Source organism: Hermetia illucens, chromosome 5 (genome assembly GCF_905115235.1).
Source record: "Hermetia illucens chromosome 5, iHerIll2.2.curated.20191125, whole genome shotgun sequence".
NCBI classification, from domain to species: Eukaryota; Metazoa; Arthropoda; class Insecta; order Diptera; family Stratiomyidae; genus Hermetia; species Hermetia illucens.
In genome coordinates, this window is record NC_051853.1 from 39,702,415 (window position 1) to 39,727,703 (window position 25,289).

Here is a 25,289-nt window from a genome sequence, read left to right on the forward strand (position 1 = left end):
TGAGCACCCTCCAAATGTGTGACACCAATGAAAACGATAGTGATGAAGATCACGGCGATACTCTTGAAATAAAACTTGTAAAGAAGAGGGAAGCGTTAGAGGCACTGCATACTTTAACAAAATTTTTTGAACAGCGTGAAACCGAACCAAAGATATTCGAAAATATTATCGCTCTTGAAAGAAACGTTGAAAATGTGGTCACTGATAAACAAACAAAAATATTTGATTTTTTCAAAACTTAATATCTATGAGATAGACACTCATTCCATTTATGTATTCGACTGATTACAGTGACGACTTATGAAATAAAGAATCTTTGATATTGATATACTCTTTTTAATTTTATTTATCATGCGGATTATTTATTTGTATTTAAATGAAAACTCAAAGTTGCTGTAATACTAAATACACCAGGTGATTTTAAAAACCTGGATAAAAGGAATTTTTTGCTGAAAGCCTCTGTATAAGGAAAACTGGATAAATGGAAAACTTGTTTATAAGGAATTTAAGTGAGTTTCCCTTGCAATTCCTTATATCCAGGTTCGACTGTAGTAGTCTGGATGGGGCAATATCTGGTTAATATGGCGGGTAGGGTACCACCTCCCAGCCGAGTACTCGCAATATTTCCTGGACCGCTTGTGCGTGTCTGGTTCAGACGCAATACTTGCTGCCGGTAAAGGTCCGCCGTCACCGTTTGACTAGGTTTCAAAACCTCGTGTAGGTCTCTCCTTTCTGGTCCCACCAGATGCACATCAATGTCTTCTTACTGGAGGATGTTCCGCTTTGATTGAGACGTTGATAGCTGACCTCCCCAACCCACAATTTTTTGTGGTTCGAATTGTCGTGGCAGATCCATTTTTCGTCACCCGTTACAATCCGATGCAGGAATTGCTTCATTTCATGCCTTTCAAGAAACAATTCGCAAACTTGCAGACGTCTTCCGATAATTTATGTACCACCCATTCCCCTTCTTTCTGAATCTTTCCCATGGGTTTTAAGCGGTATACAATAGATGATCGATCGACCCCAAATACGCCAGCAAGCTGCTGTTGACAGAAGTCTGCATCCAATACTGCTTGCAATTTTGCATCTACCAACATCTTCTTCGGTTGTCCGTGGCCTTTGTCTTCTACGCTGAAGTCGCCATCTTTAAGCCGCTGAAACCACTTTTGGCACATGCGAACACGGTGCAAATATACTTGTTGACACGATAAAGAAATAGAGTCAACTGCGTTAGATAGCTGACAAATAGACCTTTCGGATGCAGTATTGGCACATGTAAGATTCAAATCGGTTACAAAGATATTGTCATCTATTGCCAATGCGGACACTCATTTCACACAACTAATATACTGTATAAAGACACCTTCCCTTTTTTATATAATAGAGAGAAAAATTAAAAATCAGAATATTATCCGTCCTGTTGCTCTCTATGGTTCTGAGTGTTGGCCGCCAATAAAAGACAATCAACGCCGTCTTGCGGTAATGGAGACGAAGATGTTGCGTTGGACTAGTGGCGTGACACGTTTTGATCACATCCGAAATGAGGATATCCGCGATCGTTATGGGGTTGCATCGATCGTGGAAAAAATGCGAGAGAGGCGTCTTCGATGGCATGGTCACGCAATTGGTGCTAACGAGAATTCACTTGCCAAGATTCTCTTTTCAGCGTGGTGAAAAATATTTCCGTTTTTGACCAAGTTTCAAATTTTGAGCTGGTTTACACACTGGACAGTTTCATGGCCGCCACTATCTATCAATTTAATCAAAGTGGTTTTTCATGCGTTCACCAAGGCTAATATTAGCACCGAAATCCTGAATTTACTGATGATCGCAATATAGATCATTGAGGCACTGAGATTTTTGTTTTAGAAGATTACAATCTCAGTAGCATTGACAGTTTGATTTAACTATGAGCCAGTTTTGATACTTTCTTCTATGACAATCTGATTGCTGAATTCTCCGCGTAAGTTTCTCTCTGTTCTGCCTCGATTCCTGGACTTTTCCGCAATAAAAATAGCCAACTAAGGTTTCATATATGTCCCCAAAAAGCATAATTTGATTAAATATCATACAAACCAAGAACAAATATGTTTGAGCGATTTCAGTGTAGGAGCTGTTAAAAATAATCAACTACAGATTCTTTTATTAGATATTGTGGGATCTTATTTTCGGAAAGTTCAAATATAACACACATCTTTGTATATAATACACATACGAGTACAGCTTGCATTATTGGGCCACCTCCGAGGGCTCACTTCTATTGTAATCTAATATCAACCCCAAGAATGTAGAAGTAATTCAATCATCAATTGACCTTTCGAGTGTACAAAATATTCGCACAGAATAACGAAATTATGCAAATGCCTCTCTCTCCTCTGTCTGGCTTCTTTAGGGAATCTTCAACAAGGAAATGACATTATAAGTATCAAGCAGATATCTTATCTATTCTCCAGAAGGATAATCAAAGGAGTTCCCATTTAAATAGCATTATCATCATTCTAGCCAATGTCTTTCAATTAGTCGCCATCGTTATCACTGTTGGCTCCCTAATAAAATTTATTTTTGGAATATCGAAAATATATCGTATAAATAGACGAGGAGGGCAGAAGTGGCATTGGGACGAAAAGTTGCGTAGCACACGACCACACTTCATACGAGTAGTATGTATGTACTAGCACATGCTTTTGATGTAAACAAAAATAATATCGTGTCAATCGTTAACTGAAAATGGGAACGAAATGATTTATTCGGAATTTGGTGTAGTTCAAAGCGAGCATTGTTGCGAGAAGTGATGTCGAAAGCTAGTCCTTTGAAGTAATCAATAAATAATCAATGAACCCATGCGTTTCGCGACCTAAGTTTATATTTTCCTAGGGAACTCCGTTTAGAAGTTCCTTAGCGTGGCTACTCCCAATAAAGGGGTTGTAGGCATATCTTGTCATCTTAATCGATTTGTTCCTTGCCATATTATTTTCTTCATTCTCTTGTAACGGTTTTAAACGAGCTACTCTATCTAATTAAGTTGGATTTAGATATTTCCTAAGATGAAGTAAGAAAATACAAAACCCTCCAAAGCATTAGTACGATTTGTTGATAGATAGTTTTGTAATTTGACAAACATACAAAATTGCTACAAAACCAATGAAATGAAATGAACCAAAAAGGTTTCTGATTTCTTCTAATTTTTCGGTTGAGTAGTGCCTGGGTAGGTGGTTGAATAGTAAGGTACACAAGGCGACACCGTGATCTCATACACGGCTAGCACAAATCCTCTGGAACGTCTCCTGCATTTTAACATCGACAGCTTTGTTATCGAATTCTACCTCCACCTCCACCTCCACGCGGCGACCACTGGGTGTTTTGCTATCAAAACAGCAGAGGAGGGTGAAGGCGAGATTTCCGCGCCTTAAAACAGAAAACAACTAGCCAGCCAGGCCCTCCTGGTAGGGGGCTGAGCGAAAGGCTGACAAAATATCAACATGTTCAGGAACCCAGGATACAGCTTCTAATTGGACGGATTTTGGAATGTGTGATCCTATTTTGGAACGGATGCACTGCGGGAGTTTCTCCAGGAAGGACCCCGTAACAACAATAGCATCCTCCCGCTCCAAGAAACAAGCTGCTGCTGGCTCGGGAGCGAAGCAATATTTACCAGCACCAAAAACGAGAAAGCAGAGGATTGGGTGTCGCCTTTGTCATAAACAACACAAACCGATTAATGAACGAATCTGCTTAATCCGGTTCAAGACGAAGTTTCTCAATGTGCGATATATCAACTGCCATGTACCAACGGAGGACAAAGATGATACCATTCTAATTCTACACCCGACTGGATGGAATTTTTGACGGGTTGCTCTCCAATGTCATCAAAGTATTATTGGGAGACTTCAGCGCTGAAATTGGCAACGAACTGTTCTAAAGAGGCATAACAGGGGCAAGAGCCTCCTTAATGAAACAAACGATAATGGCCAAAGTTTCATTGATTTCGCCAATTTTCAAAAATTTCAAAAATTTAGTCGTAAGCTCAACTTGCTACCGTCATGAGAATATACATAAAATGACGTGGACATCACCAGACGGGTACACATTCAATCAAATCGGCCACCTCTTGGTCGAAAAAAGAGCTGTATCAAACATATTGGACGTGAGGACGCTACAAAATGCTAATTGTGACTTGGACCATTTCCTGATTAGATAGAAATACCGTTGTCAAAAACACCCACAGCCACAAGAGCTGGACTCCTAAAATAAATGTGGAAAAGTTGAAAGACGACACGGACAAAGTGGCTTACATGTCCACAGTCAAGGCATGTTGGTCCTAAAAAAAATAATGACGAAATGTGCAAAAAATCAGGGATGGTATTCAGAGTGCAATTAAAAACTCCCTTGGGTATGTAGGTCGGAGGAACCATAGCGAATGGTTCAGTGATGCGTGCCTGAAAATGATTTACAAGAAAAACGGAACTGACCGACTACTAATCGAAAGGCGCATCCGCTAGGAAGATCTACAGACGAGAACAACGAAAGTTTTCAAAATTGTAATATTAGGTTGTTCAATATGTTTTGCGGGAAAAGGCGTTGCTACTAGCCTTTTTTTTTGTTATGTTGGTACACTCTTTATATAAACGTTTTTAAAGTTTCATTCCAATCTGTCAATTCATTCTTTGTTTACAAGCCATTTAGTAACGACTGACCTCAGTATTTTTTTTACAATGGAAAAAATAAAGTACGGTGCAGTGATTCAATTTTCATTTTTAGGAGTTTCAAAAGCAAAGGAAATTTATGAACGGGTGTTGAAAGTGTATAAGGACTCTTCGCCTTCGATTAGTACAGTAGAAATTTGGGTTGCTATCAAACGTGGTGAAATCAAACGTGGTCGTACAAGCCTTGAAAACGATCCACGTCAAGGACGTCCAAAAACAACAACAACACCAGAAATCGTAGAAAAAATCCAGGATATCTTATTGAAAAATCGTGGTAGAGGAGCAGAAGCCCTAGGCATCTCATTGGGCAGTGTAAGCAATATTTTGATTGAAGCTTCGGGTTTCACAAAGCTGTGCGCACAATGGGTGCCGCATTCGCTAACAATGGAACAAAAACACTTTCGAATGCGACTTTCTCAGCAAGATTTAAAGCATTTTCAAAAGGATAAAGTGAATCTTGTGGGTCGATGCATCACTTTGGATGAGACTTGGGTCTATTGCCATGATCCTGAATTAAAACAGGAAGCTAAAGAGTGGGTTGAACCTGATTCTTCGGCTTCGAGACGAGTTCGTGTCCAGAAATCGGCCAACAGGGTGATAGCATCAGATTTGTGGGATGCGAAAGGAATTTTGTTTGTGGATTACTTGGAAACAGGCAACACAATAAATTCTGAATATAATTGTAACCTCTTAGACCAGCTGAAGGGAAAAATTCATGAAAAAAGACTAGGTTTGCAGAAGAAAAAAAAATCCTTTTCATCAGGACAGTGCACCGTGTCACAAGAGCATTTTGACAATGTCTAAAATTCATCAATTAAAGTTGGAATTGTTGGAGCATCGATCGTAATCACCACATTTGGTCCCTAGCGACTTCAGTCTATTCCCAGACTTAAAAAATGCATGCGTGGAAAGCGTTTTTCATCAAATGATGAGGTCATAACAGCTGTGGAAGCGTATTTTTCAGCCCTTCCAGATTCTTAATTCAGGGATAGAATTCATAAATTGGAATCTCGTTGGAACAAGTGTATTGATGTTGACGGAGACTATACTAAATAATAAAGTGTATTTCAAACCATAAAATTGTGTTTTTCTTATTGAACCGCAAAACTTATTGAACAACCTGGCACGAGTAGCATTTAGCACTGAGAAGCAGATGAGGATAGGTTTCAAGCCGCGAACTACTCTCAATAGAGATCAGAATGGCAATATTATCCGCGACACAACTAAAATAAAGGCAAGATGGGTTCAGTATTTTCAAGACCTCTTGAAACCAACGACGACACATTTCCACCCCTTTGCCATTCTGAATGACCCAAATAGAGAACAAGTGCCCACACTCCCGACTTTCTACTAAGCAGCCCTAAGCTACATAAAGCTCCCGAAATCGATGGCATCCTAATGGAGCTCTTGAAAGAAGGGGGAACAGAGCTCATCAGTCGAATCTACAAACTAATCAGCAAAATCTGAACGATTGGAGTAAAGGTGTAATTTGTCTAGTGTACAAAAAAAGTGCTCGCCTGCGCTGCAAAAACTACAAGGGGATCTCATTGTTGTGGACCTTGACGCAAATGTCGAAAAAGCAAATCGGTATCTTCAAGAGAAAATTCCTCCGAACAATTTTTGCAGCCATAAAGGAAGGAGATTCCTGGCGAATCAGATACAATCATGAATTGTATGAAATATTTGACGACCCACCAACATCAACGCAAGTCAAAATCCGGAAATTGCAATGGGCTGGCCACATCGAACGAATGCACGAGGGAAGGATTACAAAACGAGTCCTGAAAGGCAGACCTGGTTGAAGCCGACCGAAAGGGAAGCAAAGGAAACGTTGGCAGGGCTGGGACCAATTCTAAGATTTTCTAATTGGAGGACGCGAGGTCTTTGAATCGAGATAATTGGAGATCCATCCGGGAAGCCAAGGCTCGATTTGGACTGTAGCGCTATCTAAGAAGGCGAAGTGCCTGAGAAATAGGCCTCGAGTACTTTGCAATTTGAATAATCTCCTTTTCTGAACTTAGATACACTATTAAAAGTTAGAAATAACTAACACTTGATAGTAATAATTCTCTTCTCAGGTTCCCTAGTTCCCTGGTAATTAATTAAACCATTCCCGGGTGAACTGGAAAAAACGTTGCCCAATAAAAACACTGAATGGATTTTATTGAAGTTTTTCCAAAAACTGTACCAAAACAAGCCTCTTAAATCAGGAAAATAATTTTAACCCAAACAGAGCGACCTTCATATCACATGCTATATGTATACCAAAGACCTCTTTTTCAAAACGCTGCACATAACATCCAAATTTTTGAGAATATCTCACATGATTTTTGAATATATATCATTCTATGATAAAAAGATAAATAATTTCAAAAAACTTATACTTATTCCATATCAAATAAATGATTAGATATGAAAAATAAATAATTGGGAAAATGTACTCTGATAATATTTCTTTGGAATAATAACCGAACAATTGGGCAAAATGAAAAAATAAACAAATTTCAATTTAAACAAAATGAGACTGTCACTCAGGTTGATTTATTTTAAATGAAAAATACTTAGTATGGCTTCTAAATGTTTAGATTGGGTACGCGTAGATCAAACAATGGCAAGGACCATGTGCCAGTGAGATTTCTGGCAAAAACACATATTTTTAGAGGTTAATGATAACAAAACATTTTACACTGAAGAGAAAATGTTGTGCATCATCGGTCTGAAGTAAACAGAAATGAAATGGACCGCATTTTTCAACTGGCAGCATGAAATTAAAGGAACCGTTAATCAGACCACTCAGGTCTAACATATTAGATTGATTTTACTATTCCTTGATACGTCCTTTCAAACGATCTACTGCTTGCGATATTCGTAGGATTTTGTTAACTTAAGGATGTCTCCCAAATGCGGAGAGCGCATAGATTCCTATTGAGATAACCTTCCCGAGGTATCTTCATCTTAAGCTTGAAGAAGCGGAACCACCTTATATGAGGTGCTGATCTAACTGTCCCCTTCCTTACCCTGAATGCATATAGCCAAGCCCACTTCCCCGATTCTTACTTCCCCGTTTAGGGAGCAGAGTCCTGTAGCAAGCTCTAGTAAAATTTTCAGGCCCCGCTTATTAGGAACTGTGAAAATGCTACTCTAACGAACTCAAGCTACGTTAGTAATTCTTCTCAGAATATCCAATTATCACAAACCACAAAAGAAAGTTTCACAACCATCAAGAAACGAATCTCCAAAGATACAACGATTAATATATTTAATCTCGGTCGACAAAACCCGCAAAACCCTGAAACCGATTAATAGTAAATTGATCTTGTTTTGAACTTCCGCAAATTAAAAATTAAAAAATGTAACCAACTTGGTGATGATCTGTGGAGTTGCACCGGGAGTATTCTCGGATATGCATAGTGTAGTCGAGTCATACAGTCTTGCAGAACACACCAGGGTATTCCAAGCATAGGCACTGGCGACCATTGGAGGCCTATCGGTGACTAGGATATGATGCGAGTTACAAACGTAACATAATCTTTCTGATACGCAGCAAAACGGCCCTTAAGTCTTTAAAGAGTTTTTCCAGACTGGTTAGGTAGTCCAAAACGACTGGCCAGGCGGGCTCCGCTCTTGATAATTCCTAGATGGGTGCATGCGTCCTACCGGCGATTGTGAATGGTGGAATCTACTCGCACTACTTGATATCCGATGGCTTCAGATGGTAAAGGCTCATCAACTGCCTTAAGTCTAGCAAGATTTGACCCTCCACAAAAAATTCGATTGCTTTTGGACAGAGCATTAACCTATAGGGCACCATGCCGCGAGATTCGGCATACTCTACAATTCGCACTATAGAAGTTGGGCAGAGAAGGGAGAAACCCTCAGGCAACACTAAGTAAATAATTATTTCAAGACGTTAAAGAAATCTCTGGTTGTACAGTGAGGGAGCTGCTACTCCTCGTAAACGCTACAAGTTGGCTCTGCAGTTCTGAGCCGACTAAATTCTGTTCTCATTACTCTTTTTATAGCAGTCACAATTTGTGACCTCAAATTGGTGCACAACAGCGCAAATACAAAAATCTCAGAGGGGCAATGGGCAATCCATTTTCAGGGAAAAACGAACGTATAGACACATTTCCGAGATTCTGGATACGATACGGGGAAGGCGTTTTGACAATTGTAAATAAAATGAGAATATTCAGACCAACCTTAACAAGTAAATTCTCTGCTGGTAGCAATGGTTCCGAAATTATGTTATATGGGGAAAAATGGTTTAGCTAAAATAGAAGCAAACTTGTTTATAAAGCTGTAAAATTTAGGTAACGAAATATACTCCTTAAATTATAATAACTACCCTGAACCAAATCCCATGCACTTAGAGAAAATTCTAAAGCAGGCTGACAACTAGATAACAAACAGTGGACTACCTCTTCCGAAACAGATAGATTTTTGTGAAGATGGTATACGATAATTATTACTGAAAAGTGAAAACCATACCTTGCTTATGCACACCTGCGAAGCAAGTTTCATCACGAAATCATTGGTTACGCAATCAACATCAGGAATTCAGATTTAAAATACTTTGACATAGACAAATGGGGTGTTTTTAGAAGTAGAGAACTTTAAATTAAATTAAAACACAGAAAAATGTGTTTAATATCTATAAAATGGTTTGCCAAATAATTTTATGTCATTAATGTTTGAATATGACTTACTGACGTGTTGTCGACGCAACTTGTTCTGATCTATCGACGAAGGTATAGATATTAGATATTCTTCGATAACACAAAGTTTTCACAATAATTTTCTTTTAATAAAAGAAAAAACCTGGTTTTCACCAGTGAAGGAAGTGCAACTGCAACTCAAGGACAATAAAAATAAAATAAAAACCAAGACCAGAAAACGAATAGATATTGTAATAAATGCATATATTATGTGAGAATATCCACTTTCGCGTGATTATTATTATTCTGTTAAAGGAAAGTCACGTTGCGTCCTTAAAGAACTATTGTGCCCCTTTTGCTGGTTAAAGTGTACCTATTAATCATAGTATCTGAAGCAAGCCTTTAACCGTTTGGAATTTTAGTATATTCCCGGCTTCCAGATCTTTCAACTTTGCATCTCCCAGATGCCTCAACCTACATTGCACAAGTGCCGGACACTGTCCCAGAACGTGTATAGAGGTTTCATCACACTCCGCACAGAACCTGCAGGCAGTGTTTGTAGATATCCCTAGCTTGCCTAGGTGATAGTTTAGCCGACAGTGACCATTCCCACAGACGGTTCGGAGGTTATTTTTGTTGAATTTTGAGCAATCCTTTGTGCGCATGGATTCGTATCCCCCAATAAGCACCCTGGACTCCTCCATTCCTGGTAGGCACGTCCATTATAGTTCCCTCAACCTTTCCTCTTCATCTTTTAATGTCATAGCCATGAAACTGATTCCGATTCCACAGAAGGGTTCTGGCCCGTGTAAAGGCGTCCCTGTTTCCTTCTTGGCTAGTTCCGTTCGTTACCCCATTGCCTTCCAACCCAACATAGCCTGGAAATCAAAGTGTCCAGGCATTGTTGGATGGGCCGAGCGTAATACTGACATTCAAAGTCTTACATTTGCACAGAAGCGGTAAATTTGACCTATTATAATTTTTGTTAGTAATAGGTCGATTTCCACTTTGGTAGGATTATACTCTATGTTATAGCCTATATAGCTGCAAAATTTCGTGACTCTAGGATAAACTTCAATTACTGACAATTATAGTTATATGCTATTATAAACTTTATTTAAACAGATAGTTAGTAGTTTCTGAGAATGGGTCCATGAAAGTAATAATCACTTTCGAACAACAACAAATGTCAAAACTAACCGAGAACTTTCATTTAATACCCCACATGATTATATTTGTTAAAAAAAAATTTTGCTTGTATAGACCCCCTTAATTTCAACGTAGACTGATATAACGCAATTTATGCGTGAGCGTTAAAAGTTCCTACCTTTCGACCAAATTTGGTGCAATCGCTGTAACCGTTTACAAGAAAAGTGCGAGAGACCGACAGACACTAAGCCGATTTTAATAAGGTTTTGTGTAAGACAAAAAAAATGAATATGTTGTTATGCATACCATATGAAGCCATGATACTTGTCATAAACTACTGAACAAGCCTTTAACGAAAAGATCGGAACAGTGCTTAGAGGTCTAAGTAGCATAATTTTCTTTTAAAACAAATACCATATTTTCAATCAGATTTCTATAAAAGCCTTTCATTTTCGCCGTCAATGTAGTATTTCTACACCAGGCATCTGAGCATGTGGACAAATAACTTCAATTAATCTTCCTTTGGATATCAATAATCTAAATACTTATCAAACAGAATTGGACCAATCAAAATCCGTTACATATTTATTTGTTCAAACAGGTACCCAAATATCAAGGTGAGACTTATATTTTAATTGATAAATTGCAAGGTTCTGGTGGAGGAGTTTGTAGGTTTGTACTTATGTGTTTTACTTTTCAGTAAATAGATTATGTTACCCCGTTTATCATTATACAAAAAGTAATTAAAGATTCTGCTAAACATATGTATTTTCAGGGAGGTAGCTTCAGTTAGTTCACTGATTTAAGGGATAATCACAAAAATTCAATCAGAACCTATGCCAAACTTTATTAAAATATATGCTGTTACAATTACTTTCTTGAAATGTTTATGGAGTAAAAGGATCTTTAAAAAGTAAGCACCCAAATAATTTTTTGAAGACCTCTTGAAAACAACAAAATCGAATTCCTCAGTAGTTCATTGGAGAACAAACACATATGTTTTTTTTTCATATTAACAGCATAGTGCTAATTGAATTCCCATTATATTATGCATTTTTTTCAATTTTTTTAGACAGATAGCAAGTGTCTAATTCTCACCTTCGACACAAAAAGAAAAAAAATTCGAAAATGGTGTTAACAATGCGCAACACGACAGTAAAATATTTAAATAAATATGAATATAATATTAATAACAACTCGATGAGCAACTTTATCCATATAAAAACAAATGTTGATTTCAATGGCTCGTATTACAAGTGCAATCAGCCTAGGCTGGTTTTTCTTAAGATTTAGTGATAAGGTGTGAGGTATTTTATAAAATGGGCATCTTTTAATGGTAATTGCTAAGCTAATTAGGAATATATCGCCAATGTAAAACAGGTGTAGTTATAGATGAATGGAAAAGTAGATCACATCATTATCATTATATTCGGACGAGTATTACTCATTGACTTTTATGATTATGGGTTGCATAATATACGACTCATTCAATGCATCTTTAGTTTGGATAACGTTATAATTCAAACTTAGAAATCTGATTTATTAATACTTGTATCAGTGGCATAAGCGAAATTCCAACACTTAATTTATATAGGACTTTATTTAATGGCATATGATTTCGCAACGAATAAAACAACAAAACAATGTTTGGAATCGATTAACATTTTACACTAACTTCACATACCCCCGGTAAGACTTTTGCTTTTTAGATATATGCGGGTCCAGAAATCCAAATCATTGGTTTTTAGGAGTATCCCAACACCAAAATCTTAGAGTCAATATTTATTTTGGCGGCGCGATGGCAAAATTGGTTGAACATTATCCCCTCGATCTCGTGTTTTGGGTTTAAATCCGGGTTACGTCATGGATGTTTTTGTTTGACTTTCTGTTTGTTCTGCTACTGTAATGCTATTATTACTTGTAGAGCATTAAATATTATGATCAGGTCTCATTGAAAACAAGTCGAGAAAGCAAAATTGGTCGATTCAAGTACAGGTTCCACGAGAGGGGGTGGAAAGCGGGAATTCGTCTTTGGCGAAAGTTTCCTTGCGGATTCGAAAATTCAAATGAAAAAAGGGATAAAAGGCAGTCCGCACAATGTTCACCCCAAGTCCAGTTTTCATGCATAATTTTCATCCCGGGTCTCGATTTTTTCTCTACGCTCCCGTTCAGGCATAAAAGATTTAGTGTATTTCTTGTAATTTGTGTATTTGGTTACGACTGTTCTACGTTTGTGTATGTGGTTTCAAGTTCAGTTTTCCACCGTTGTCTATAACTTTGTTAATAATATGTATGTCAAACTATTTACTAATATAATACCGACATTGTATAATTCTATAATATCTTGATGAATTTACTGCATCCACACGTAACTAATAATAATAATCATTGGCGCAACAATCCATGTTGGATCAGGGCCTTGAAGTGTGTTAGAGCACTTCATTCAAGACCGTAACGGTACACTAGGAGGCAATGTGGTCAGCATTGCGCTCGACCGAGATTATTGCCCTGATTTGACTCAGGTACTCATTCACAGCTGAGTCGACTGGTGTCCGACGTCAAATCACGATACGAATCCCACTGCCACCAGCGAGATTTGAACCGCGACCTTCCGTACGACAGCCTTGCTAACTTTATTGATAACAGTAGGATTTCCATAAAATCCTGCATTAGTTATGAATGCATTTTACATTTGACCAAACATTGGAAAGAAGGATGAATACAAAACTTTCATCTGGTCCTCCATCAAAGTACTAACTATCCCCAACAACGCTTAACCTTGGTGCCCGCTCGTCGAATTTGGTTTTCTAAAATATATAATGAACCATTATTAACCCTCTCCTTCCCCCTTTAAGTGCATCCCAGAAACCCAAAATTTTGCACTAGATTTGACTACAGCATAGAGCAGAATACTAATTTTGTGAAAATTCTACTATTGTTAGCAAAATTATAGTAGGTCAAAAATATTTATTCCGCATTAATTTTTTGCACCTTATTATTATACATATGTACTCTGCTTAGCTTCCTAGGAGCAGTTTTACACAGGTTGAATTTATATTGGAGCATAATTTCGCAGGAGGTTTAATAACAATAAGGGTTGCATTCTCAAAAATAGAAAGGCTGTCAATTACGTTTACCGCAATGTTGTCCGTCCTGTCATCCGAAACAACGGTGGCTTGATACACAGGATGGGGATTTAAAAGCCTCGAGATTGCACCCAGATCAGGCATTCGATAGAGCCAAATAGCGAAACCGATCACAACGAGCCGATCCCGCTTGTGAACGGGACAAAGGCTGAAGAAAAAGAAGAAGCATATGACGTAAAGTGGGTAATCTACATCAATATTTTGAAAAATTATGTTATGCCAATTTGAGGCCAACATGGTCCGAAGGGCATAATTTTTCAACAAGACATGGCCCAATTCATTAAAGTGCTGAAGCATTGTTTCACTACAAAAGGCATTGAAATTCTTTGTTTGCCAGCAAGGTCTTTGGATCCAAATCCAATTAAGAATCCGTGAGGAATTTCAGTGGGGGGAGTTTATTCAAATCAAGGCCAATTTCTATCAGTGGTTGAATTGAGGGGTACTAGGAATATAACACCGATGTTTTGCAGGCCCGAAATCTTATGAAAAATATACCTAATATGATATTTTAGGTTTTTTTCAGAAGCACGACCATAGCTTCTTAATAATGGACTCAACTATGCGATTCGCAACAATAAAATTCCAAAGGAAGAAATCATCATCGACATTGAAACCGCCATAAAATACGAAAAGAAAAAGGAGGAGATACGAAAACCAATAGGGGGAATAATAGAAAAAGCAGTAGAAAGAAAGGGAAGGAGCATGGAAGAAAAAATCGTGAAAGAATTGAAGAGCAAACCTATTTACTACCTCCAAGCTGATAAAGGAAACAAAATAGTAATTATGAACAGAAATGATTATCACAAAGCGGTCATGGAAAAGCTGGAAAACGGAAACTTCAACGAATTAAGAAGAAGCCCACTACCGGATTCCATGAAACGAATTGAAAAGACGCTAAAAGAATGCCCAAACGTAATAGAGAACCCAGCAGCGCCCAGGACAACATAATTAATATCGACGAACCATCGTGGGAATAGAGAAGGAAAGTACGACCATATATGAAGTTAGCTATCCTTTGTATGAATGAAAGCTAGGAATCGATACTTCAAAACCATAGGCGGCGTCAACATGGGTAACCCGCTATTACCATTTATCAGCGAGAGAATAGAGGAACGTATAGAACAACTTGGGATTTTACCAAGATTCTGGGCCAGATATGTTGACGACATTTTTGCAATTGGGAAACAAAGCCAGCTTGAAACCATACTCAACAAATTGAATACGGTCCACAAGAGTATTCGAATACACATCGCCAACCACCCTTCTTCGACTTACTCATCATCAAAAACAGAGGAAAAATCGAATTTTACATTTATCGAAAATCAACATCCCCGCAGAGAACTATCCCATCACAACACTCCTCACAAAAAATGGCACCGTACAACGCAATGCTCCATCGCATGCTAACCACGCCTTTACCAGAGGAAACAATGAGAAACGACAAATCATTGAAACTACGGAAAAGAGTGGGTTCAACAGGACCATAGAAGGAATAATCAGTAAAAAAATGTCGAAAATGGAAAAGAATAACTTGACGACTTTGTTTTTTTACAGAAGCGAGATCATCTAAAAAACGTCGAGTTCCTATCATCCATTCCCAACCTAGCTACCAGGTGAAAAATATCCTAAGAAAACGTGACATCGAGGTGATATCTACCAACAAACCACATCAACTAAAGAAACGATTAGGAAGCGTGAAGGACCCCAAGGAAGATAGCGAGAAAAGTGGAATCTACCAGATAACCTGCACCGATTGTGAGAAATCATATATAGGGCAAACTAGAAGATTAATAACAACGAGGTTCAACGAATATATTGTATAAGGGAAGCAAATCTGGCAAAAGCAACAAGCAGGCCAACACATGCCTTCAAATCACTGGTAGCCAGACACATCATCGAGGAGAAACATACAATAACGGAGGATAACCTAAGGGTAATTAAGGAGAATAATGACTTCCGCAAATTGGACGCATTAGAGAGTTTCATCAGCCACAAGATACAGGAGGAAAAAGAATGAACAGTGATTTAGGAAACCTCAACAATTGGCTTTTTGGATTAATTAGGTAATAAAATTAACTAGCAATTAAGGTCTGGATTTAGGTATTTAAAGACAAACTGGATCATAAACAGTTCAGACAAAAACTCACTGAGGAACAGGACAACTGGTCCTCGAAATACCGGTATATGAGGAATAAAAAACTCACTATTCTATATTAAATAAAAAAAATAAAAATTGTCTTTTTTTCCGTTAAATTATTCTTAAAATTAATTAAATTTGGAAATAATATTTTCGTGCCGGGAAAGTCTAGGCGGATTTTTTGTAGTAATTACGGTAAAGAAGCTATCTAAATTGTTTTTGAAGTATTGCAAAGAAGCAAAGTTTACAACACTAAGGGAGGTTTATCGCTATCGAAATAAGTGATAATCCGAGAGAACAGAAAATACGGTGGATGGGGAAAAACATTCCAGCCCAACACCAATCGTTTTTGGTGAGTCTCCAAGCTTGCATGAGGTGAGGCATTATCCTGGTGAAAAACGACGCGTTTAGTATTGATTAATTTCGAACACGTTTTTTTGGCAACTGTAAACGGTACTTGTCCGTAGTTATTGATTTATTGTTTGGCAATAACTCGTAATATACGACTCCCTTTCAATTCCACTAAATGCAGAGCATGACATATTTCGGATGTAAACTGGGCTTCTAGATAACTAATAGAAGTTCACCTCGCTTACTCCACGGCTTTGCGGTAAACGATTCACTTCTCATTACCTGTTGTCATTTTAAAATGGATCGTACACGTTGCGTTTGGGTAACAAAAATTCCTGATGGAAATGCGATCAACACGATATTTTTCAGGAGAATGTATGACACCCAAAAATCAAACTTCTTGATTTTGAGTTTATCTTAAGGGGTTAGACCACTATAGAAAATTTGAAAAATCGAACTTTTGTGTTTTTACTGAAAAAACGCCCTAAGACCTTGGATGGCATACTTGAATGATTCGGCTGAGAAAAATCAAAGCATGGTTTCAGGAACATATGGACGGTTTTCAGGGGACAAATTAATCCCTCAGAACCTCTAGCGTGAATTTAAACTTTTTATAAGTTGATGAAAAAATAAATATCTATGTTATGATAATTACCCAAGTTTAATAGGCATTGTGCGTTGTTATTATTCTGATCATTCAAAAATTGCCGTATTTTATGAGAATTTGTATGTCAACACTTTTTTGTTGTGGCGGTGAAGTATGTATGTCTCTTTATTTTGAAAGCTAACTTATTTTTTTAGGAAAATTGAAGAAATACAGGAATATCTAGCTTGTTTGAGAGCAAAAATACTATTATTTTATTTATGCAAATCGGACGCATTCTGGCAATAAAAAAATTTTATGTAATTTTTATTGGTCAACACACAAGTTTCTCTATCTAGAATACTTTATGACAATGCCCACGGAAAATGCCACAGAAAATCAATTTTACGCTTCAGGATGAAGTCATCATCTCCAGATTGCGTACACATATCGATCCGAAATCATATAATTCCGAAGAAACGTTCTTTATGTGTATACCATTAACCTTGCTATAACCAAAAACCTCAATCAGCAAATACAGAGCATAATACAATCGTGTCACCGAAAATGTACATAAAGACAATTTTTTCTACTCACTTTGTATTTATTAAATTATCAATAATTTAAAATTGACGTGATCTTCGCAGATGTCAATTATTGGAGCAAATATTCGAATCATTGTAGAATGTTTATTCAAATTCGATTGGTACGAGTTGATGCAAGCACAGATACACATTTGCACATACATTTCTTACTATAATTTATCGTTCTTCCATTTGAACTCATCAAACAAGAAAAAGATGGGAGAAACCGAAATTCAAAACGGCGGGACGTAATCGAATTGAAGAAAAAAATATAGCACAAATGTTTATTTTTACAAAAAGACAATACCGCATTACTGAGTCGTCCAAACCCAGCTGTTTTAGCCAGAATAGATTTGGGAGTGTAACAGCGGGAAAGAATATTTTATGAATGTCTTTGGTTTTTCGAAGTTAGTGTAACTTGGAAAGTGAAAGAGGATATTTTTATGTATCTTTTGATAATTCCCGTCAACCGCCGTATGTTATTTTTGAATCCGCTTTCAAATTGAGTTCACGTTTTGCGTTTGCTCGATATTGAGGTTGTCCGAACTTTGAAGCTAAAGATATTTATAATTGGTATAAAACCACACATGCCCAAAGGGTGATGCTGTGATGCACATCAGCTTCTTTGTGATTCTTCTGAGTAGCATCTGTAAATGATGCGCACAGCAAGTTTTATTACAACGACCTAGACCGCTATATTAGAAAAATACCATGCATATGAAACGAAAAAATTAATTTAAAGGTGCGTTCTAGGAAGTCTATATTTAAGATCGTGAAGTTTATAAATATAAAATTAAAATATTCAGACAAGGAAGAGAAGCGTATTATTGATTACCGAAATTTGGCGCCGTTTAAAGAACATCACCTGAAGGCCTCGAATTAAATTTTTTTTTTTAATTATACGACAAGGACATACATGATATTTTGGGCGGTCATATGTATGACGCTGTGTTATAACATTTTTTGGTACACATCCTGCATACTGCAGCGGTTACCAAAACTGGGGTGGTAAAAAATTCCTACCAGTCCCATTATTTATTGCAGCCCAGAACGCTAAACCTCTAATATCTAAACATCAGGCCTCACGAGGGGGGAAGCGTACACTATACGTCGGGTGTCGACAATTTTCCACCTGAAGTACGGTGCCTACCTCCTGTGCGAAAAAAAGCAAAAATATACAACCAAAAAAAGGTGGAATTGCATACACTCAACTAAAATGTACATACTCGATAGGGTATTGCACTGACAAACATAACAACACAACATTTTCGAACGTTAATATGTTGGAGCTAATATAGAAGGGTTGGAACTCTTGATCGTAACCAGAGTATCAACATGAAAACTAAGGGATGTAATACTATATTGCATTTTTTTATCTGGGGGGTACATGGACTGGACAAATAGAAGGATAATCTAGAATAAACCCCTCTCAAACATTACTTCTACCTGTTTCTATGAATGGAAGAAGGTTTATCCTTGTATAAGTTCAAGTCCAAGTCCAAAAAGGTCCAATATACATTTTATTATTTTACCTCATTAGAAAATAGCCTGGGATGCCAGGAGCTAAAAAGACTACATTCCGTTCAAGAACCGAAAGACAACTCCTTGGCGATTTCTACACATTTATTGATCCTACGGCATATTGACGCTGATTTTAGCGGTCCTACCTAGTCTATATTTCAGAACTTAGAACTTAGATGGTCTTTTCGGAACTTAGACTAGTGCCAAATGGATCGCTTGAATAGTTAAGTTTGCATAAGTTTCGGTAGATGCTTTCCGTGCGTGTGATATCGATGTCATCCTATTTCGTTAATTCATGAGCGTGTATTCATGTCTCGTTGAAGATGTTGTTGAAGTTTCCAGTCAGTATTGCTCAATGTCTTATAAAGAAACTAAAGTGATTCAAAGAGGATAACATTCGTTACTTCTCAATGTATTCCGGTTTAATTATAATTTAAAATTGTTGTAACTATTCATTGAAAACAGCATTCAGTTTCTGGCGGTCAGATATGCTACTTTGAGTGCTTTTAGAATATGCGTTATCCTTTATATATAAGGGAAGGATTTGAAAGTTGATTTTACGTCCAGCAATTTGTTTTATTATTATTAATATCGTCAATTTGAGATCGATGGTGCGCACATCCCGGCAAAAGTCTGCTAAGATCACAGTCTACAAGGATCGAGGCAAAGCCTTTGACCACTCAGAATCTAGTGGTCTAATATGCTCGATTTCTCCGTCTAACGGAATATCCCGGATTGGTTTATGTATCGCAGTATTTCCGTTAGTGGGGGTGATGCTACCCGCCGCAGCACCAAAAATTTGATGTCCGATGTGTCCATAGGCTAGGACCATCCTGGGCGCGCAATTTACTCAGGAGGCGGAATAGTAAGTTCAACGAAAAAAGGGAATCGGCCCACAGAATTGTTAAAATTTTGGCATAAAATAAAAAAAAGTTTGGATTTGGATACTCAGTTACCCCACCATAATAGAATATAAAATGGCCATCCAAACTGCATTTTGTTATTCTGTCTGTCCTATAAAGACGGACGCCGTTATTTGTTGTTGTGGTATTGATTATCAGGTGAAGATAACCTAAAAGTCTAGTACAATTTCATGTTACTATCCTATACAGATCCTACAACTGTTGGAATATGGACATCAGTTGCACCATCTGTTCATCGACTTTAAAGCCGCCTATCATAGTATAGCCAGGGTAAAACTGTACACGGCCATGAGAGAATTCGCTATCCCGACGAAATTGATAAGACTGACTAGGCTGACCCTGACCAATGTGCGCGACCAAATAAAAGCAGCAGGATCACTCTCAAGACCATTCGACATCAACAACGGTCTAAGACAAGGGGATGCCCTATCATGCGTTCTCTTTAACCTGGGCCAAGAAAAAGTGATCCGTGATGCTGAGGGAAATGAAGTAGTTTTTAAGTCCACGCCTATGCTGACGATATCGACATCATGGGAAGAACCACCCGAGACGTACAAACTGCCTTCATCCAGATCGAGCAGGCGGCGATTGGCGCGAGATCTTGGGCTGCACATCAATGAAGGCAAGACAAATATATGGTGGCAACGTCAGCAACGAAAACCAACCAATCAACAACATCAAACCTCACTGGTCAAACGGGAAGAATAAAGATAGGAGACTACAACTTTGAGACTGTTGATAATTTCTCCTATCTAGGGCCGATAATCACAACCGATAACAGCTACGATGATGAAATCCGCGGACAGTTGTTGGTTGCCAACAGACCCTATTTCAGCTTACAAAAACTGTCGCTCGAAACGTCTCACTATAGGGTCAAAGCTCTAATTGTACAAGACAATGATTTTGCCAGTCATCATGTATTCCTCGGAAACTTCGGTTCTTAGCAAGAAAAATTGCGAACTCTTGGCCGCGTTCGAGAGAAGAATCCTCCGAAGAATTTTTGGCCTCCTACATGAGGATGGATGATTCCGTAGCCTACATAACGAAGAAATCTATAAGCCATGCCATCCGGCTCAATAGGTTACGGTGGGCGGGTCACTTAATTCGTATGGATGAGGATAATCCAGGCCGGAAAGTCTATAAGGGCAATATCTATGGTAGAAAAAGAAGATGAGGCAGACCGAGGCGATGGCGTAGGTCAGGACGCCAGACAGCTTTTAGGAATATCGAATTGATAGACCTCGGCGCAAAACCGGGATGTCTGGAGTTCCTTGTTAAGGCAGGCTTAGGCTGGATACCGGTTATTGCGTTGTTGATGATGATGGTGAACACGATTGGAAAATTTGCGGAGATCTCAAAATGGTGTTCATACAATTAGGGCCACAAGGCGGCAATACAAACTATGCATGCTTTCTACTTTTATGGAATCGTCGTGAGCAACACTACAGTCGACATACTTGGCCGATATGAAACAAAAACATGCCTCCTGGCTTTAATATTACGAATGCTCCTCTCATTGCACAGGATATTAAGCTCGGTCTTTGGACGAATTTTACTAAAAAGTTTCCAGGTAATGGACCAGCGATATTATATTTGAAGCAATTCAATATTTCACCTACCATGGTTGAATCTCGTTTGTCTCAACTTGAATTAGAAGTATGCGCAGCATATAGGGAGGTTGTTCATATCGTTTTGAACAACAACAGAAGCTCGAATAACCTGGAACAAGTTAATGCATTGGTGGGGAAATACAAATTAGTTGGTAAGCATAAGTTACAGATATCACTTTTAACAGGTGTTAATTTGAAATATTCAATCTGGATTTTCAGGAGCGAATATGATCATCAAGATGCATTTTTCTCTTTAGCCACTTGGATTTTCCCCCCTGGGAACCTAAGTGTCGAGAGTGATGAGCAAAGCTAGTGCTTCTATCAAAATATTGCGGAAATTGAGGATCGATATAGAGGCTAATTACTAGTAAGAAAGCAAAAGCTGGGTTTATGAAACTACCATATATAAGCAGCAATGAGGAAAATTTTAAAAATCATAAAAATTCAAAAATTAGTTCCTGTACTCAATTTAGAATGGAGCTGCTATTTTTATCCCATTTTGGTCCGGTCCTTTTCAGCTGGATGTACACAATTTACTGGCCTATCAGCGGAAAGATGAACTTTGTACATCTCATCGAACTAGGGAGCGTGTTTGAAGTGAGTAACACGAAAAAGCAGCTGGTGTTATTGAACTTCAGTTTAAAAAAAACTTATTTCAAAATTTGAAAGAGAATACGGTCAGCGTTCTCGGTGACTCTCAAGCACACTAACCCGCTCATCCCACTGTCAAGAATGAATCCCGAAAACCTTCAATTGTTTCATCCTTTTGTTAGAGTCATCAAAACCTCCAATCCAAGTCGCATTTCCAATACTTCGGCAAGCACTTCCAAGCAAATCAACCACTATCCCAGACAGTAAAACCTTTGAGCCCGCAGAGCGTAAGCGATAAGTCTCTCTAAAAAGTACATAGTAACATACATTACACCAAAATAATGGTCCCCCACAGCGACAGCATTCCAGCCTATGGATCCAAATGATGTACGACTAACAAAAAATTTCAAAGAAAGAAAAATCTTCTTATCTGTCTGACTTCTGCTTTCATCTACATTTTGTCTATTTCTTAGGCAACACACTTGGAAAAAGTATCACAAGCGTTTATTATTTATAGAAAAGGCCAATCCGAGGAATCCTCTTTTCACATTGAGAAGAAAAATTCAAAAGGGACAGTTTCCATAACTCTCCAATAATATCTCTGAAGGCATATGTTGTTTCTAACTGAAAATTAAAACTGTCTTAAAGTCTTGGAAATATTTTGTATATTCATAATTGATGGTAACAATCTTAAAATAAAGCAGCAATTGTAGAAGAACCACGTCTGCAAAAGTATTTGAAAAAGACAAACGAAATCATATATAACCTAAATGGTTTTAGGCTGATACAAAGGTGTTGTCAAAAGGAAGACTATTTTGAAATCATTTTTAATTAATCGGGAGGAGTAATAATGAATCAATTTTTAACAAATTTCACAAAAATGTGAAAACTATGTAGTGGATAGAATGTTTGTATCCTATTTGTCATAAATTTTCTTTTCTGAATCCTCGAAACATTCCTTTGTTGTGATGTGTTTTTCAAGGTTTTGTGTGGGGGCCCCCCCATACATGGGAAAGAGGGGGTGCGAAATTTGTTTAGCACAGAATATGGTCATATGAGATATCAAAGTAAAAGGTTCGACTAGCACGAAACTGATCTTATTTCTAATACTGGGTGAAAAAGTGTAACAGAGCTTAGATCTCAGATGTTAAATGAAAAGTCTACTTTCACGTGAAGATTTTGGTTTCGACGTAATTTGCCAAAAAAAGGGGAGCAAGAGATGGAAAGCTGCAAACTTAAAGTGAGACAGGGTTCACTCAATCCAAAATCTAAAAAAAATCATGGCAATGCTTAGGAAACATAATAATAATAGTATATTACCGACTTTCTGGATTTAAAAATTCCAAAAAAGTAATTTTTCATTTTTTTGCTTATTTAATAATACAACAAAGTCTAAAATATTCTTGAATTTTGAAACGATCCGAGTAAAATTTGAAGAGACGAGGCCTTTGGTCGGAAAAGGAAATGTTCGAAAAGAGGATGATCAAGATTGCATAATTATAGCCGAAAAAAGCTGTCGCTGGGGCTCAAGAGACAAGAGTTCGTCACAGACAAGAACAAAAGGATGTCCTGAATTTTGCCGCTGCAGCAGGTTCTTTATTATATGTGCTGCAATCCACAACTTTATGTAAATTTAAAAAAAAATGTTCACGTGTTATTTGAATGTAAAAATTGAATGGCTTCTTCGAAGCTCTTTTTTTGAAATAAGTAGTCACAATTTCTTAAAAAGTTTTGAACCGATCTTTTTCAAATTTTGCACACTTCTTCTATATAATATTTTCTACAATTTGAACGAAAATTATTTTGTCTTTATTTTAAGTGACTTTTCAAGGGCATACAGGGTGCAAATTTTATTAAAAAATGGTTCACAAATCCGTCCAAAATGTAAATTTTAATTAGTTTTTTTCCCTTGGTTCAAGATCGAGTTATAAACATCTACTAACAGAAAATGTTTTTATGGTTTTATGGTTGATGGTTTTTTAATTTCACATAAATCTGACTACGCCGAAAGAACTTTTTTGCAGGGTTACAGGAAATAAAATAATAAAACTTTAACAAAGTACTTATATATTTCTTATATGATAAACTGAATAATTTCATTGGACATATGAACAAAAATCATGAAAAGTACCCACTTTAGGCCTTTGAAACCAACCTAATCCCTTAACTTAGTAGCACCAATTTGCTGCACTTTAGAGGACAGTATCGCGCAAAATATTCTACTCTTTCAAATTCTACTAGTATTTGTGTATATAATTAAATATTTAATTATATACATACAAGTGGAAATATCGTGCATTCAAGGTTCTTCATATGAAGAAACGAAAAGCCTTTCAAACCTGAAGCGTCCAGCTTCCGGTCTACCGACTTATTTACATTTGTTAATATTTGTGATTATAGTAATTGTTATTTTGCGAGAATACGGCTCCCCAAAATATACGACAATGTGTGTAGGTGTAAAGTCCCTATTCATTAAATTAAAGCCAATGGTATTTCTTTATGGATCAAAGCCTCGGGCGACAACAAAAAAAAAGAAGGTCTGAGATTTGAGAAGAAATGCAACGGCTGCAACAACTCTTCGGAATTTGCAAAAAGGATGTTAATTTTTTTTAATTCACTTATCACCAGAATTAAGCACCGCTTCGTCCCAGGAAAGTATGCATGAGTAAGTCTTATTTAATCTTTGTCCCATTTGGTAACGCGCTCGTCTCATCTGGATAAGGTTAACCACATCTTTCGCTGGCAAGCTTAATCGGGGTGGAATCTTGAAACACCATTTAGCATATCAAGTCACCGCAGTTTCGTTCAGTCCTTGCATTGGTTTCCTAGCGATTTAGATCAACTTTAGCTAACAAGCTATTCTTAGCGTAAAGAACATTACCAGACCAACGAAGACGCCTCTCTCACAACTTATCCACCGCGAGGGAGCATTCATCATCTCCGATGGTTGGACAGAACTTGAAACCATGGAGAGCAACAGGATGAATGACACTACTGTCGATTTCAAATTTATGGCATTCATTCATTTCCCAATCGGAAAGAATGTCAGGAGAAATTTCATAGGGCAGTTAACCATGAAATGACTTCACGTAATTTAGGTAAAGTGGCCCTTCACAACAAGTTCGTACCCACCGGGACTACTGTGAGACCCTCTTTTTACCTGGAAATAGACAAAAATTGAAAAGGCGGCCGAGCTTAAGTAATATCAAGAACCCCCGGTCGGTTCCGTTTCCGTTCTACGAGAAACTTGCACTCTTCCTACACTTTCTAGGACGATCCGCACGTCGGTCATCAGAAGCTAGTTGATCCCATCACACCCGATACGCGGAA

At 37.7% G+C, this 25,289-nt stretch overlaps 1 protein-coding gene across 3 annotated transcripts in view; it reads right to left on the minus strand.

Moving 5' to 3' along the window:
• The window catches only part of LOC119656602 (protein phosphatase PP2A 55 kDa regulatory subunit), a 132,030-nt gene that overhangs the window by 99,377 nt on the left and 7,364 nt on the right, over positions 1-25,289 (minus strand). Inside the window, exon 1 of one of the 3 annotated variants that reach the window (XM_038063032.1) lies at positions 17,328-17,671. The exons of the other annotated variants lie outside the window; for them this stretch is intronic. Within the exon in view, the coding sequence (XP_037918960.1) occupies position 17,328 (1 nt within the window). The 5' untranslated portion in view covers positions 17,329-17,671. Of the gene's footprint in view, positions 1-17,327; positions 17,672-25,289 lie in introns of those variants that run through there. 3 annotated transcript variants of the gene reach the window in all.